The 17,384-nt window shown below is 38.6% G+C and overlaps 1 protein-coding gene across 9 annotated transcripts in view; it reads right to left on the reverse strand.

Annotated features, from left to right (window-relative positions):
* LPIN1 (lipin 1) overlaps positions 1-17,384 on the reverse strand; it is an 82,083-nt gene that overhangs the window by 17,754 nt on the left and 46,945 nt on the right. For 6 of the 9 annotated variants that reach the window (XR_010471111.1, XM_005506845.3, XM_065055900.1 and 3 more), the window contains 10 exons: positions 16,973-17,092; positions 15,733-15,840; positions 12,357-12,486; positions 10,200-10,509; positions 8,603-8,696; positions 7,101-7,288; positions 5,906-5,999; positions 4,510-4,579; positions 1,566-1,658; positions 109-185 (listed from right to left, as the gene is read on the reverse strand). Coding sequence is in view for 8 of the 9 variants with exons in the window: in XM_005506845.3 (XP_005506902.3) it covers positions 109-185; positions 1,566-1,658; positions 4,510-4,579; positions 5,906-5,999; positions 7,101-7,288; positions 8,603-8,696; positions 10,200-10,509; positions 12,357-12,486; positions 15,733-15,840; positions 16,973-17,092 (1,284 nt within the window). In the remaining variant the exon portion in view is untranslated. Of the gene's footprint in view, positions 1-108; positions 186-1,565; positions 1,659-1,782; positions 1,861-4,509; positions 4,580-5,905; positions 6,000-7,100; positions 7,289-8,602; positions 8,697-10,199; positions 10,510-12,356; positions 12,487-15,732; positions 15,841-16,972; positions 17,093-17,384 lie in introns of all 9 variants that reach the window. The other 3 variants (XM_013368451.3, XM_065055902.1, XM_065055905.1) reach the window with 2 other exon arrangements.

Here is a 17,384-nt window from a genome sequence, read left to right on the forward strand (position 1 = left end):
CATACTTCGCTGACGCAGTGTTTCTTTATTCAAAAGTAAGAGGTAGCTTGCTTTCATTCTTAAATGGTAACTGCTGCTCATTTCAGGGACAGATCATTTTGGGGGTACCTGTTTGCCATGCTCATTTGTGAAGAGCCTGCTCCTGTAAGTCTGCTCTCGCTCATACCTTGCTCGGGCTTTGTTTCCTGTAAAAATACAAAAATGAGAAGCTGTGCATCTCCTGCTGGAGAGAGAGCAAAAGTTTTTAGAAAAATATTTGAAAAGCAAATTGTGTCCTGTACAGACTTGGTAAAAATCAACTGCATGTTTGTTTCCTTTACTTGTAGACAAAATAAAACTTAATGGTTTTCTTATAAAAATAAAGGTTGTACAAAGAACTAAAAATCACAAAAATAAAACTCAGAAGAAGAATTAAGATTTAGTATTGCATGGAAGAAGTACAGAAATATCAGATTTCACATCTGGTACTGTTGAAGTTCAGGGATCAATCCCATAACTACTCAGCTCATGCACTTCAAACAGCAAGATTTCACCTGAAAAAGCAAAGTATGGCTCTGGAGAAGAAAAAAAACATACTGTTACCTATCATACAATCATTAAAATCTTCAATGCAATAAATCTTTCCAAACTGGTTTTACCTTGAGTAGATGGTAAGCTCTATCAATTTCGTCCCACAAGATTTTTAAATAGGGAACGATTTTATGAGATACACAAACCACAACATAGCTACCACAGCTCAAGAGATAACCAAACACTTCCACTCAGAAACTCTAAAAAACTTCAACCAACTGTATATAAATCTCATGCTCTGAATCTCATATCCACAGATCAATACAACGGTTATTTTATGCAAGGCTGAAAGATTTCATCGACTGAGGCACAACCAGGAAAATGTATTAGAAGTTATTTTCTCCCCTCAAGTACTAATGCTTTAGTAGTACAAATTAATATGAAGAGGTTTTATTAGCCAGCTTTAACGATTAAATATGTCTAGACAGAGGATCAATATTTCATATAAAGTTTTGCTTTTTTTCCCTGTTTTTAATGTTCATCCATGGCTTTAAGACTGTTACCACAAACTTTTAATGCTAAGAAATTCAAAAATACTTCAAAACTAATATAGAGTCAGTTTTCTGCCTTAGGTTTTTCTGAATTTTACAGCTCACACTACTCATAAATATGTCTGTTCACCAACTATCAGAAGAAAGCTGCAGAAGGTAGGTAATCTGCACGGAAACATTAAATTAGTGGCACAGCTCTTCGATTCCAGGTTCCTACACACAAATTTAATCCATTAGATAATACTGCCTCAGGTCTATGTAATGAAAATAAATGCAGAACCAAAACCCTGCAGGCAAATGTTTCAGGTAGAGTCTGATCCAAAGCTTTCTGAAGTCAAAAGAAGTCAGACTTTAGACCCTGTTTAAACATCTTTTAATGTGTATATCCTCAGTCAAATTGAATATTGCGTTACTCTCAGAAGCAAAGTTCAAAGGGATGACTATGGAGGCATCCAGCCTTCCCAGTGCAACTAGAAGGAAAGTCCCCTTGCTGCTTAAACTTACCTCTTTAATAGTGCTGTTCCTCCCTCGCCATGAAAACCACCACCTTCCACCTTTTTTGGGCATCTTGTCCCTCATTATAGATTCCACAGTGGCCTGTGATAAATGCATGGCAACATAAAAAAAACCCAAAACAAAGGACAGCCTGATACATGTAAATGAAAGAAAGTGTCAAACACACAATTTTAACTGATAATAAATAGAATAAAAGTAAACATACTGTCTGTGGACCATAAATTCTACTAAAGCAAAATCTAATGGTATCCAGAGCTGCTCTGAAGTAACTTAAGCATGAATACTTATGGTTTTTTTAAAAGGAAAATGAAAAAGAGATAAAATCAAAGAAGAAAAAAAAGAAAGCATAAATAGATGTTAGTATAATGTCTAGAATGGAGAACCTACTGTTTTAAGTTGAAGTTACTTAGTGCAAATCATATTTAAAAAAAAAAAAAAGAAAGGAAAATATCACTTCTTGAAGGAGCTCTTGTGCAAAACGGTAACAAACACACATGCAAAATGGTTATTCTAATTTAAAAATAACTACAAAGTTCATATTTAATCACCAGTTTGGAAAAAAAGCAAAGAAGTCACTAGCTTTTATGAGTTTAGTAGGATGTTATGAGTTTGACAATGTTAGAACTGGGTTTTTTTTAACCCTGGCTATTTTTCCTTGGCTGTAAATACAAGAACTCAGAAAAAAGTTTCTTTCAATACCCGCAATGACTGGAGTCTTATGCATTGTAACAAGGAGAGCTGAATTCTTTCACCCAGAGAACAAGCAAAAGACAAAAGGGGAAAATATTACAGTAAAGGTGGCCACAGTGTTTGATACACCTGAGAACAGCTTGGCCAGCGGCTTTCTAAGCTGATAGCCTCAGAAAAAAACTGGGACACTGATTAGTGATTTAAAAAAATAATAAATCATTCTGAGAACTCCTCACAATTAAGAGAGAGGGTTCCATACAGCTAATACATGGTACAATGCATCCCTTTTCTCAAGTTTTCCAAAGGTTCTCTTCACTGTACTATCTAAACTATATGAGAAGAGAGAGGAATGACAGAGGAATAAAGTTGAGCAAATAAGTTGAGAACTTTTTAAAGAAAAATAGGAAAAACAAGGAGCAGATGGAGCTACAGAGAATGGAATACCACTGTTGAGAACAGTGGCTAACTTTCCAACATATGGACAACTTCAAGCAGATGTCCTATTGACTTTGATTGAGATAATTCACATGCTTATGATTAGACGTGGTTAAGTGTATTTTGCAGAAGATGAGCGATTTGTTTTTCAAAAACTCCAGTTCTCAATCACTTCATAAAGCCTGTTTCGATGAAGTAACTTAGTATTTTCATTCCTTAGTTTCATTATTACAGCAAATCAAACCTCTAATTAACAGGTCATTAAGAAAACCAGTAGGATGAGTGGTAGCATAAATGAGCAATTTTAGTTTCAGAGGTACAGTTCAGCCAAGTAAACCTTCCCAATCCTACAGACTGTTCCAATTATATATACTGGCTTCTCCATTAAATTAAAATTGCACTGTCTGAAAGTTACCAGCATTCAGGATACGTTATCCACTAAAAAAAAAATTGACACACTGAATTTCACACTCATAGAAGACTTTTCTTAACGGATAACCTACATGAATAATGATGTAACCATACCATAACGCTGTTTAAAGAACTGCCATTTCACTTTGCTGTTAAGCAAAAATATTTCATACCAATTCTTTCCATTTACCCATTCTAGGCAAAACCCAAAACATCTGGCTTAGGCATCAAAATGTTTAATTAAAAATGCTGTTTCCTTTCCTTATATTTATTGCCACTGAAGACCTAATAGGCTCCTATCAAAGTCTGAATCGCTCTGTGGAATTGCCCAACAAACACAGAGTAGGGTAAATATACACCTTCTGTAGGCATTTGTGTTCCATGGTATGAGTCCCACCTTTGATGATTACTAAAATATTTGCAGTAAACCACAAAACATCTGGTTCTGTGGCATCCTTGAAATTCAAGTCAGGTTTACCAGATGTTTGGGACATTTAGGATAAATTTATTTTATACTGAGATGCTACAGTGCAGATACACATTACTTCATACATAGGTAACATGGCACTGAGAACATGGTGGCAGAGAGTACTCTGGACTCTGAATAGATTTTTATTCCATGTTCATGGCAACAGAGATAGTATTTGAATTCACATAGATTAAACCCAAAGACATGTGAAGTGCTGCAAATCACAGAGGAAAAGCCTAAGTTCCAAAATTTATTAAATCCATGACTTGCCAGGATACAAAGTGGTGCCAACGGCGATGCTACTTGTTTATATACATTCTCAGTAGCGTGTATTGCTGTCCTGAGCATCTACGTGGCACCTGGTCACGTGGAATTGGACTAAGTTCATCAACACATTTAATATAAGCCAACATATAGAGCTGTCACATAGCTGTAGCTATCTGCTACAACCTACCTGGGTTGGTTATGAACAAACAACCAAGAAAGAGAAAGCTAGAAAGGTACAGGCCTTCCTTATCTAGTTGTTGAAGTTCAGTCACTGAAGTTACAATCCCAAGCCTCTATTTGTATTTGATAATGCATACTGTATCCAGATAAAATGGAAATCTGTCACCAAGTATTGAGCTACAGCAAACACACTAACATAGGTCAATATAGTTTATGTTTACAATCCATATTAATGAAAGAAAACAGGAATTTCTCTCCCTTCAAAATATTTGTAACGATCTTAGCCTAGCAAATAAATACAATTCACAGATCAAATTTACTCCTGCTTATTCAGCCCTTAGCATAAGCTAGATGAATGGTTATGTGCAGATAGATATTACTGATGTGCAGATTGTTTTGCACAACAGCCCTCTTCCCTGTCTTAATAAATGGCAGAACATCACAACCCCTCTTCTGACCAACCTTCAGGTTCAATCTCACCTTTGGCAAAGGTTTCTGGAATGCCTGCATTGCCAGCAGAAGGGGACCAGCTGTCGTCCAGTTGTAGTACCTGGCCACGCAAAAGAGACAATTACCGCATTTTGTAATCCAATTCACAATCTACCTTGTATTTATCATTTGGCAGGTCAAAGCCATGAGGCCTCTTTAGCACAGGTCAAACTCTGGCCTGCACCAGTAACAGCAGACTCACCTTATTCCACAGTATGTTCATAGGTATTTATGGCATATACTTTTCAAGATATGCAACAGATGCTAGGTCCTTAAGTAGAAATGGTATTTGTTGTACATTCCTCATGTCCTTACTATACCTCATTATCACAGCATGAACTACATTTTTTATATGCTGTTTTAACTGTTTTTCCATCAAGGAATTACACAAAAGGTAAGGGTCGTAGTCTGCAGGATGTCAAGCTTTTGCTATTACGTGGTGAACACAGGTCAGCTCTTGTTACAGACAATAGGAAAAACACAGTATTATCATCCATCTGTCTAGGGAAGCTGAAGCTCACATGACATCGAGAGAATATGACAGTAAGAGCCTCACTAAGTCCTCTTCTCTTCCCAGCATATCAGTAGGTAGGTAAACACTGCCATCAAATTCACCTCAGACCATAGAGGTCAGGTAGGAGGCTGTAACAAACTATCACATTAGGATGTACCAGGCACACCAGATCTGTATGAGTGATGTCCATGAGTAAGGTAGCCTAACCTCTAAGGGCAGCACAATGCCACTATCTCTCCCCTGTTACACTGTATGCCAGGTGCAAGGAACTCAAGTTAAAACACCCTCCAAAAAGCTGCATCTGACACAGACCATAGCGCTGCATTGCTGCCAGCAATATAAACATAAGAAATAATGTCTTAGTCTTGCAGAAATAGAAGTCTCATACTCAGTGGGTGAAGTTTGACAAGTCTTGAAAAGCAATGTCTCCATAGAGGCGTATTAGCAAAATATTCAGTATACACAGACAAACTGCCGGGTACAGAGCGCTTGCAAGCAGACTGCCACATCCCTGTAAATACTAATTATTCAAAGTAGCTCAGGGCAAGCCTTAGCAAGTTCATATCCTATTTCATTTTTAGTCTGCCAATTGAGTGTGAACATTATTAGCATTTAATATCAGCTTCTTGAAACTCAAACTGTGCCAGTAAGCTGTAACAGGTCATCTGAAACTGCTCTTTACTCTCAATTTAAAGAAGGAAAGATAACTAGAAGAACCTGAATTCACTAGAGAGTTGACTCTTTCAGAGCAAATCTAAGCTACGAATGTTTAAAACCTATTTTTTCAGCTACAATGAAACTGATCTAACACATAAGCATCACATAAGTTTTTGTTACAAGAGTAAAATATTCTTTTTCCTGAAATATACTTACTTATTTCCAATCTTAACCACGAGGTTAGGGTCATCAATGATACCAGGATTGTCCACAAACTGCTGATATGTTACTGCATGTTCTAAGAACTCTTCTGTGGGAAGAAGAAAGTACATACATAAAGTATGCGTTTACAGATGCCTACGATGGGCCAACCTAAACCTCTTAGCATCTCTCAGACACATAAGCTTCACATTTCAGATCAGCTCTTCATTACTAGGGTTCCAAGATGAGTAGTAATAAGGAAGAAAAACGTTCAGAGACTCTCAATCTCAGGAAGATGCCGAGGGTTTCTTTGTTAGCTGCTGGGTGCCCTTCCCGTTCCAAATACAAGCTAAGTGAAAGCTCAGGGATAAAACTGTCAGGGAGGAAAATCAGGTTTCTAAGCAAGGCAAGTGCTTTGCCATTGTCTTTCACTGATCCTCTGTCCAAATTAGGAACAGGAACTGACAGGCTCAATGTATGTGTAAACCCATAGCCAGAAACTTAATTATCACTTGTAAGGCCTTCAGCAAAATGAACATGTTTATCCATAAACACCCTTTTCTACTGCCTGTAACACCTTTCACAAAATCTATGCAATTCACAAGTGATGCATATAATAAATACAACTCCAATAAATCACAGTATATTTCAAGTGTTTTAATAACTGGTTTCTGAACAGCAATCAGTGTAGCATCAGGCTCATATGATTTTCAAAACTGCAGCAACTGCAAGTCTTAACGCATTTATCTTCACTTCATGCAGCTGGAAATTTAAAGCACAGAGCATTCTAAATAACTTATCTGAGAGTCACACAAGAACCCGGATGTAGAGCAGGAACTCAGGTTACAGTTTCCAACCCCTCCTCCCATTGTCTCCATTTACAAACTACCTTTTTCATGTCTGACACCAGCAGCTGGGAATTTCCTAGCTATACACTGTACCAAGTGTGATACAAAATTTAGTACTGTCAGGAAATAAAAATACCAATAATATACTTTGAAAAAATTTAGTATATATTGGATTACTGAGACGTGTTAAAAATCACAAGACCTACGTAAGCCCACTAATTCTAGGAAACTTATTTCAGGTACAGTATTTATCTTCTCAACACATTCTTGAGCACAGCCACAGGAGGGCACTGCTTCCTCGGTCTAGGATGCTAAAACTTGGCTGACAGCGCAAGCCTGGAGTTCGGAAGGGATTCCTGTACCTTTGGTTATCTCTTTGTTGTCAGTAAGGCCTCCACAGAGAGAAATGGCAATGGAGGGCAAATCTCGAATTCCATCCGAGGTGCTTTCAACTCCACTGTCAACACCTGAGCTCCCGACAGACTGCGGAGATTGACTGGCGGACCGCGGCCCCATGTCGTTCGTGTTCTTGCTTTGGGCAGTATCCCCACTGAAAAGAAAAATACGGAATTCAGTCCTCATGTATTCATTCCCAATTTCTCTCCCTTCAATAAACACCATTTCCTTCTGGCACACACTTAAGAAAAAAAAAATTGCTTGGTTTTGCCATAAAATTTAAACAAAGAAGCAGAGACCTCATGTACCCTCAAACACCAGATTGCTTCTGCTTATTTGCCTAAACTAGGCATGTATAATGATACCCACACTTACTTACAAGAGACAGGGCAAATAAGACAATAAACTATACAACCTTAGTAGACAAAATAATGCTACTATAAGCAGAGTTTATACTAGTAGAACTATTCCCATGCTGGAACAAGAATAAACGCATTAGTTTATTATTTTATATTAATTATATAAACTGATAGCTAAAGCCAAAACAAAGGATGTGTATGTGTATTTATTTGTCATGTACATATAAATAAAATACTGAATATATAAACCATTAGGATTAAAATTTTAAGAAACAAAAATTAATTATACCCACTTAAAAATCCGTGTAGAAATGAAATAATTATTACAGAGTGTGGGCCCAAACTCTGCTTTCCATTCTAGATTTATATGAATGCATTTGAAAAAGGAATTATCAATCCAACTTTTTTCTCAATATTACTGATCCTTCTCTGTTTTACTGAAATGCTAATATTACAACAACTAAATTTAAGCAAGCAAGAAAGAAAAATAAAATATGCAAGCTACTTTAGTTGTTGCTCAATGACTTCAGTCAAGTGACTAGAGTCTGATGTGGAAAGCGGATAAAAGGCTCTAATGTAGATCAGAACAAGCTGGAAATTATATGTTCAGGGTAAAATATTTTCATAAATAAATCTGTCGTGTGTCATCCAAAAATTATTATAACATTCATATTTATAGGTCATCACCCACAGTAGAACAACATTATAGCAATTATTTTGTGCTAATGCTGTTAACAGTAAGACATGTTCTTCACGGTAACAGGCAAGGACATACGGATAAATATATCCCAAGGCCAACTGCTCTCCCAGGGCATGTGAGTAATACTCACAAACATCAGTGTACATTACATAACAATCCACAATCAATATACAATGCTTAATTGACCCAAATAGAACAATCAGCTTCAAGTACATTCCTCAGGCCCAAATGCAGAGCCTTCTAAAAGCTCTAATATTTCCCTCCACAGAGTTTTATTTTCATTCTGCCTTCATCTCTGCTTGTACTCTGAAAAAGTAGTCTTATTTGGTTGGCAATTAAGAGTCTGATCTAAATCTGGAAGGTGACAAGAGCTCTTTAAATAGGAAAAATATAAGAAAAGGATTTATACTTCTTGGGGAAATAAAGTGCAGCAACTTCTGGTTCCATGTCAGGGAGGTCATCTAAATAGACACCATCAGCACCAAGATGACGGCTTCGTTTGTCTGTAAGAGATAGCACAAATAAGCCTATTAATGAACTTTTCCTGAGTAACATGCCAGAACTATTATTCCTGTTTAACTATTTATTTCAAGATTGAGAAACCAGACAAATTGTAACAGTGTGTGAACTTTTCTTTAAAATGGTACTGCCAAAAATTTCAAAACAAGTTGCTCATATACATTGTTCAGACTTTGAATACACAACATGGGACAATAGGGAGCTAGTTCTGAAATCTGTTGAAGCCTCCTTATCTCAGACAAAACCACTGGGAATTAGAAGTCCGTGGTCACTGTAGGAAAACAGCAAAAGGAAAACTTTATGTGTCATTGTGTAGGCCTGTTATCACAGTAAGGTAATCAGGGCATTTAATCTCCAAGAACTAATCTTCAATGCCCTCTTGCAAAAGGGTAATACAACAGACTATACTATAGTTACTAGCAGACTGTAACCAGCTTGTTACGGAGACAACTAACTTTAGCACATACATCCTGACGTGTTGCGTGTGCACATGCATCATTGCAGGGGACAAAAAACCCTCCTGGGTTGTACCAACACACAGAGCCATCGCTGCCCTGCCATTGCTGGTTCATCTAGACAAGTAACCACTGTAAGGCCAAGACCTAATCAGAATTCATTCTAAAACCCACAACTTCTCACTGACCTGATTTCCAACATCAAACATCAGAAAAGCAATCAGAAAAAAAGTTATGCAAAGAATGAATAGTAAGCAGAGTAACACTGTCATTTTTGTCTTCAAAGACAGTGGAAGGCATGGGGAAGTGGCTACAAAACTTGTGCCTTTATTGACTAAAAAGCAGCCACACAAACTGGGCTTATTTAAGGCTTATGTAATTATAGAAAAAATCAGAGCTCTAAAACATAACATTTGTAAGCAAATAAATTTCATGTGAATATTGTGACACTTATTATAAAGCACTATGGGTACAGAGCCCAGAAATTAAGAAGTAGAAAAGCAGATGGAATTATATTTCACAATTTCAAGATAGCATGTGTACCACAGGGAACTGAAATTGCTCATGTGAAACAAAACACCTTATTTTACGGTAAATCTGTTGTTTGTGCAAAAGACATACTACTACTTTCTATTATCACAGAGAGGTTCCACAATTACCAGCGACACATAACACCTCCAAAAGTAGTCAGAGCACATAAAGCAGCAGACCTACAGTGTGCTTGTACCAAAAAGTGAAATCTCTGAATCTGTCAAATATGGATGAATTTGGAGTAAGTTTTGCAGTCTTGCTCATATACAGAGAGCTGACAAAAACCTTAGACCAAGAAGAATCTTATATCTTACTACATGGCTCCTGTGAACAGCCTGCTGCACAGCTCAGGTTTTGAAGTTTCTTTCCAAAGCTTCTTTCTTTTCAGATCTGAAAGTGCCTTCAGGGCACAGATTAATTTATATGACAATGAGATGCTTTATCACCATGAAATTTAAAGACAAAATCATACATATGAAAGTGCAGAATCAACAGCTTTACCTTTCTTTCTGGAAGGGGAATCTGTCTTGCCAGCTGATTGGGCCGAGCAAGCTGTAGCTTGTTTTATTTCTTCACTGGCAGGCAGTGATGGTACAGCTGCTCCTGGAGACTCTATCTCTGGCTTATTTGTCTCAGCTGGTAAGGGCTCACTGTCATCCCCAGTTGTTGCACCTGCTTCTCCAATGGCAGGTAGAGGAGACACAGTGTTAAACTCCTCTACAGGAGAACTTTGGATGACCCGAAAGTGAGTGCTTTCTGAAGGATTTACATCCACCACACTGGGTTCCTTTGCTTTGAGCACAGAACTGGCCTGTGAGGGAAAAAAAAAACAAACAGATTGCTATTAAGGAAAGCTCTTATACTCCAGCGAGATCAGATTCTCAAGGTACACAGCTACAGTAGAAAGCCACAACTAACTCAGGTAGAGACTACAGCATACAAAAGACCTCTCTGCTGTGCACTCGCTCACACAAAACTCATCTGCATCTTGGGGTCAGGAAAGCTTTGTTCTGCAAAGTGCTCTACAGCCCTCATTTCCCACTCAGCTACCTGGGAGCATGTCACAACTCCAACCCTGCCCTCTTCCTGGCAAATCCCAGCTTTTCATCACAAGGTAACCCTGACAAACATGAGAAGGAAACACAGACTGGAGTCCTTAAACAATCAGGATGCTCTCAGGGACGAGCACAGGAGCATAAAGTCATTCATTTATACCCCAGATTTAGATTTTATATCACTTTATGGGAACAATTCTACATCTTCTCTGAACATTGCTCAGGAAGTGTTCTTACAGAAGGGAGCTGAGCTCCTACAGCAGCAGCTGTATACCTGCTGTGACCTTCTTGTCACAGCAAATTCCTACATGATGGTCAACAGCATCCAAAGTGTAACTCCCAGTCACATATGGCCAGATCATTGCCAAATAGCTTGGCTGGGACATAGAAAGGGACTGCAGAGGGAAAAGCCTCCAGGAATAAGATTTGCAATACAGACAAGGCTGTGTGACTGGGATAAAAATGAAACAACCAAATCTACTAAGAGGAAACCCTGAACTCTAAACCAGAAATGCCAATGTGAAACTCCTGCCTGGGTCTGCACACTTAAATCAGGTCTCTATGTACAGAAGACAGCTCCCAATTTTCTTGTAATATACATGATGAGGAGAATAAGGCAGAGGTGATACAACAGTTCATGTTTGGCCTAGTAAAAAAGAGGCCAGAGCTTTTCTGAAGGAATTAAGAATTCTGGATTCCCACCTCTGTTTTTTCACTAGCTACCAATAGTGAATTGAAGATAAATTATATTAGTCCCATTATGACTCTGGTGTCACCACCAGAATGAAAAAGTCATCTTCTTTCTGAGGAGGATACCCACTTCCCTGGCCTGCAAAGCCAGGGCTCTGTTTCTTTATACTGCTCCTGATGCCATCACAGCCCTTAAGTCAGTTTTAAGCAGAAGGGACCAGACCCGCACCATTCCTGCCCCAATACCTGCAGTATGCCACGGGAACTCCATCTTTATTTCTCAGACCCCGAGGCATGTGTAAGCCCCAAATCTCCCCTTTCCCACAGGAATGCTCCAACTCCAGAGCTACCACAAGGTGACAGCCAGCACCTGACTGCCCCGCCATGTGCAGCATGGGTGACAATGCTGCTGGCACACTGCAGATCCTGCCATCTAAAACGAGACAGGCAACAAGCCAGTCACTCAGCCAAGGGAACAGCACGTCTTGGCACACAGAGACACAGAACTGCAGGTGTTTCTGGATGCTTATGTACTCAAGTAACACATTTTGTTAATCACACTGCAAACACCAGGCACCTAATTGCCCTCTAAGACCATTTCTGAATTTCAATGATTTACCAAAGGACAATGGGTTTGATTTTCTATGTTATTTAAGCTTCTAACTTCTACAAGACTAGGTCTCAGATACATCCGGATTTTCTACTGCATATCATCGATGTTGAGAACATCCATAGCACAAGGTCCTTTCCTGTACCTCCTAAGGAGCAAGATGCAATTCTCTTACATAAATACTGCGATTTTATGTAAAAATAGGATCCATTCCCTCTTGGGCAGTCTGCAATAGAATAAGCACATTTGCCCCATTAAAGCACCATAGATGCTAGCAGGAATTAAACAAATTATGTTGGATACCTTTGCAGCCTGAGGTAGTTCTCCCCAGGCCCAGTGCATGTGGGGATTATTCTTCAGTCCACTTCTGTCCGCAGGCTTACTGACTAATTCTGAGTCACTTTGGGGAGTAGGAGGGCGTGAATCTGAGGGGCTGAAGAAAAGACAAACAAACAGAAACACTACTTATTACAAAAATGTTACAGAAACAAAAGTAACCACAATGCACTACACACTTTCCAAACTGATATCCACCCATGCAAAGCATTGAAAATCTAAATAATTATCAGCCAACTGAAAGTGTGCAAGCACAGAAAAACAGTTTAAACAGCTCAGGATCCTCTTAGACTGGCATTCTGAGGTCTCATCTGTTTTTAAATGTGCATTACAGAAGTAGTATTTGAGAAGCTGGAAGAGACTGGCCCTGAGCATTTCAGGAGGATTTTTGGGTTTCTGTGTGGAAAAAGGAAAAGGGATGGCACAAGCAGCAGCAGATGAATAGATGTTAGTATTGTTATAATGGATGTGAAGAGCAGAAATTACTCACATCAACAAGACACTTTATCCAGAGTAAGTAATAAACTAGTCTAAGGAATCCAGTTGATTATTTCCTTCTACTAACTTGTTCAGTTCTACCCTTGGATGCACGTTTATAGCAAAACCAGGAGAAAAACCATACAATGAATTTGAGCCCTTCCAGTGAAAAAATATTTAACTGTTTGCTTTGCTGACTACTCAATATAAAATTTTTAATACTTAATTAGTAAATTATCAGTTTGTAGTGTATTTTTAATGTGGTGAGGTCAATAATCTGATGTCAAGTCAGCCATTAACAAATAACAATTCACCAATTCCAATGACAAAAGGTAAAATTCTGATTATCTACTCTGCCTTTCCACATAACGCAAGTCATAGAATTTCACCCAGAATCCCCAAAGCCCATTATTTTTTGTCGGAGCTACAGCATGTCTTTGGTATACTCACACAATCCTGATTTAAAAACTAAAAGCAACAAGAGAATCTAAAACATTCCTAAATCAAATGTCCAAACTGAGTTACCTTCACTCTCAAAAACAAAAGGCTTCCTAGGTTTAGTATTCTTTACCTTCTTCTTGATAAACTGAACATCCAAACCAGTTTTACTCTTTCAATATATGGCAGTTCTGCAGAGCTAGCTGATAGGGAATTCATTGGTCACAGACAAATAATTACTTCACACTAGCACAAAGCAGCTTTCAAATAATCCGTGAATTTCACATCTGAAAAAACAGCAACCTAATTATCTACATTATTCCTTGTTTTCAGTTATGTTGTAGTTAGGTATACTTTGAATATGGACAAACACTCTGACTTTTTAGCTACATATAATTATGTTATCCAACTAAACTATAAAATATATAAGCAATACCGTGGAAGATCTTTTTTGGCCCTAAGAATTTCAAATTGTTATTAGTCCTTAGGATATAACCTACCAATTGACAGATGAAGGAATTAATAAATGGGATTTTAAAACTACTTTCAAGCTCTAAGGATTCAGGAAATGCCTGGTGACATTTTCAGCACCTTCTGCATCACCTGCTGACAAGTTTGTAGGATTTAGAGTATTTTCCCTGCATCTAAGGCCCACTGAAACCTTGAAAATCAGGAATCTGGACACTTTAGAAAAATCTCAGCAGGCAATAATGCTTCCACAGCTGCTTTAAGACCAAAACATCTGGATTTAAGGAAGTGGTGTCACTGCACAAAATAATCTGTCAGTTATACATATTTTAACCTTGAAAATACCCATTTACTTAGAAACATCTCTGGTCTAGGCTTTGGTGTATGTTCAGCCCAGGTTCACTTACCCAGCCGGATGACCTGGTAGTAGAGGGCTACAAAGATGATTAGGGGTCTGGAGCACCTTTCTTATGAGGAAAGACTGAGAGAGCTGGGTCTGTTCAGCCTGGAGAAGAGAAGGCTGAGAGGGGATCTCATCAATCTTCATAAATATCTCTAGGGTGGGTGTCAAGAGGATGGGACCAGACTCTTTTCAGTGGTGCCCAGCGATAGGATGAGCGACAACAGGCACAGACTGAAACACAGGAGGTTCCATCTGAATATGAGGAGAAACTTCTTGAGGGTGACAGAGCACTGGAACAGGCTGCCCAGAGCGGTTGTGGAGTCTCCTTCTCTGGAGACATTCAAACCTGCCTGGACGCAATACTGTGCAATCTGCTCTGGGTTGGAATAGATGATCTCCAGAGGTCACTTTCAACCCCAACCATCCTGTGATTCTGTGAGCCACCCAGAACACATCACTGCTCCATCCCAACCTGTCTGTCTGTCCTTCCTTACCATGAGAAACACTGAGGAGAGCAGCCTTGAATGTTCCAGGATCTCACCTTAACTTGGTGCTGCAACATGGTCAGGTTAAAGAGAGCAGATCTGATCTAGAAGCTGAGAAAACCTCGAGATTATCAATTTTGATACAGCCTGAAGCACCTAGTATGGCATCTGTTGAGATAAGCAATGAGCAATTTAGCCTGATTTGTTACTCAAAGCTTCCCCAGCATCAGTGGGGAATTACAGAGGTCATATTCAGACACCCACTTCAAACTGAGTTGCTGCAACTTCTCTCCAGTGACTTAATGGAGAGAAAGTGCCTGGCTGCAGAATCTTCAGACATCTCAAATTTAAAATATCATAAAAGGTGTCTGTATCCACTTTTAGCTCTGTAGAAAATACAGTCAGAGGAATCCTACACTACAGCAAAGGCTTAAGTCTCCTAAACTTTACACAAGATGCCTTATCTATTGCATCACCTTTACTCTATAAGATGTTCCCCCACTGTAAACCAACATACTGAAAATTTTCCCCTCCCCTGAACCAGGGAACAAAATAAGTTCTCTTTTGGTATTGAGCTCCTTCCACTGCAAGCTCTGCACTCCTTATTTATCACTCAGTCCCTGAGGCCTTTGCTTTGTTTTTACTTTTGCACAAGCAAACAACTCTGGAAAACCACTGGATAAATATGTCATTAAAATGTATACTGACCGTAAAGAGCCACATGGAAATGTCAGTCTTCAGAGGAATGTAAGTTTTCATTAGCTAAGTTCTCCCTTTTTGTTATCACCTTAATAGAATTCAGTTTTAACCCAGGTTTTCATGGGCCTGATTTTATATTAGCCACCCTCATTCAAGGGATGATTCTCCAAGGCAATTTACCTCCAGTGGATGTCCTCAAAAAAGTAAGTAGGAGAAGCAGCTCTCATTGTTACTTTCTTTCAAAGTGTGCTGGTTAGCAGTAAGTGCAGTTATAAGTTCAGTAAAGTCCACATACTATTAACATGTTAGAAGTGCATTAACGTGTTAGAAGGATTAAAGAGCATTCCAGAAAGAGGGAGGACAACTGTTCTACCTGTCTGGAGGAGGAAAGTGAGAAGACTGTTGAGGACAAGAGTTAGATAGGCCTCCGTCTGCTGGAACACTGAGAAGAGAGGATTGCCCTGTGCAATCTATAGGTTTACTGGACAGCACACAGCATGTTGGTAGAAAAAAAAAAAACAACAGGGTGCCATTATTCACAAGTGTTGATTAACATAAGCTCTTTGTGTGTTAGCTACACGAATGCTGAATTTACAGCTAGAGTTTTCAAACTCTGGAATACTGCAATCAAGAAACAAACAGAACATACAGTTCAAAAAGCTACTGAATGGGCAGGGTACTGACACACGCTATCACCAGACTGGTGAAGCTAATCACGTTAAGCTCTACAGTCAGTGGATAAAGTTACTTCCAGAACGCAATTCAAATTAAGCCCTTGCTCTGAAATCATCTCCCTCCTCTCCCTTCTGCTGTCCCTCATCTACAGCGCAGTCTACTGAGATTCGACTGCTTAGGATATAGTCTTGTGAATATTGCCTCACTTCCATAGATCACACGGAAGACGTGCAGCACATGCACACAGACACACACAGACTTCATGGGATTGATAACACAATGCATATCAAGAAAAAAAATTGTCCCTTTTTGACAGTGTTCCACAGACACAAGAGTGGATGTCCAAACTAATCTGCTCTGTCAAAGGTATACACACGCACACAAATACACATACAGGAAAAAGTAAGCAAAGTCCTGTATGTGTTGTTGTCACACAATCAATATTTCAGGTCCATCTACCTCTGCAATTCAACAGATTAGCTTTCAAAGAGACAGAAGAAGCTCATATTCTTATTCACTAAGAAAACTTTTTTTAAACACCAGTTCCAACCTTGATAGTTCTTAAAAGGATTACACCCAAAGTACTACAGATTTATATACCTGCATTCACTGAAGACCTTAAAAGGTGTGTGCATCAGGCAGAGTCAGATTTCACAAAATGTTCATCCTCCTTACAGCATTTATATGCAGTGACATTAACAGATATACATACTCTTCAGAATTTGTGGACCTGCCTTTGTATGCAAGCATTTGTTGAATCAAGGAAAAAGTGAACCTGAAATTTTTGTACACTACCTGATCTCAAATATAGAAAGCATTCATCTCGTAGTTGACAGTGACCATGTTTGATACCAAAATTTTTAGTAAGACTTCATACATCAGTGGCACATAAGAAATTAAAGGAAGGTAATTTAGAACTGTACTATCAGAAAAAGTACCTTTGAATAGGTGACCATTCTCCATCTGAATGGGGGTAAGATGTAGACTGAGAAAATGTAGAAGCTGCAGGAGCCTTTGTATTAGACACTTCATCAACACAGACATCTGGAACAGGGACTCTAGGTACAGGAAAAGATGTGATATTTAAAAACCATCCTTGATTACTGAACTGTCATATACTCCAGATAACAAAAAATCCCTACTGTAGAGAAGAATTAGTATAACTTGAACTAAAAAGAGATAGAGAAATGCTACCCAGTTCACATCTTCCAGATCACAGTGTGATGGAGAATTGTTCTTATGTTTTCAATGTCATTTTCATTATTTTTGTCAGTAACATTCTTAATAGCTTTCTAGCCTAAAGGTTTTTCTTAAAAAAAAAAACACGTTCATAAATCATAGATACTGACT

The sequence above is a fragment of the Columba livia genome, chromosome 3 (genome assembly GCF_036013475.1).
Source record: "Columba livia isolate bColLiv1 breed racing homer chromosome 3, bColLiv1.pat.W.v2, whole genome shotgun sequence".
NCBI lineage: Eukaryota > Metazoa > Chordata > Aves > Columbiformes > Columbidae > Columba > Columba livia.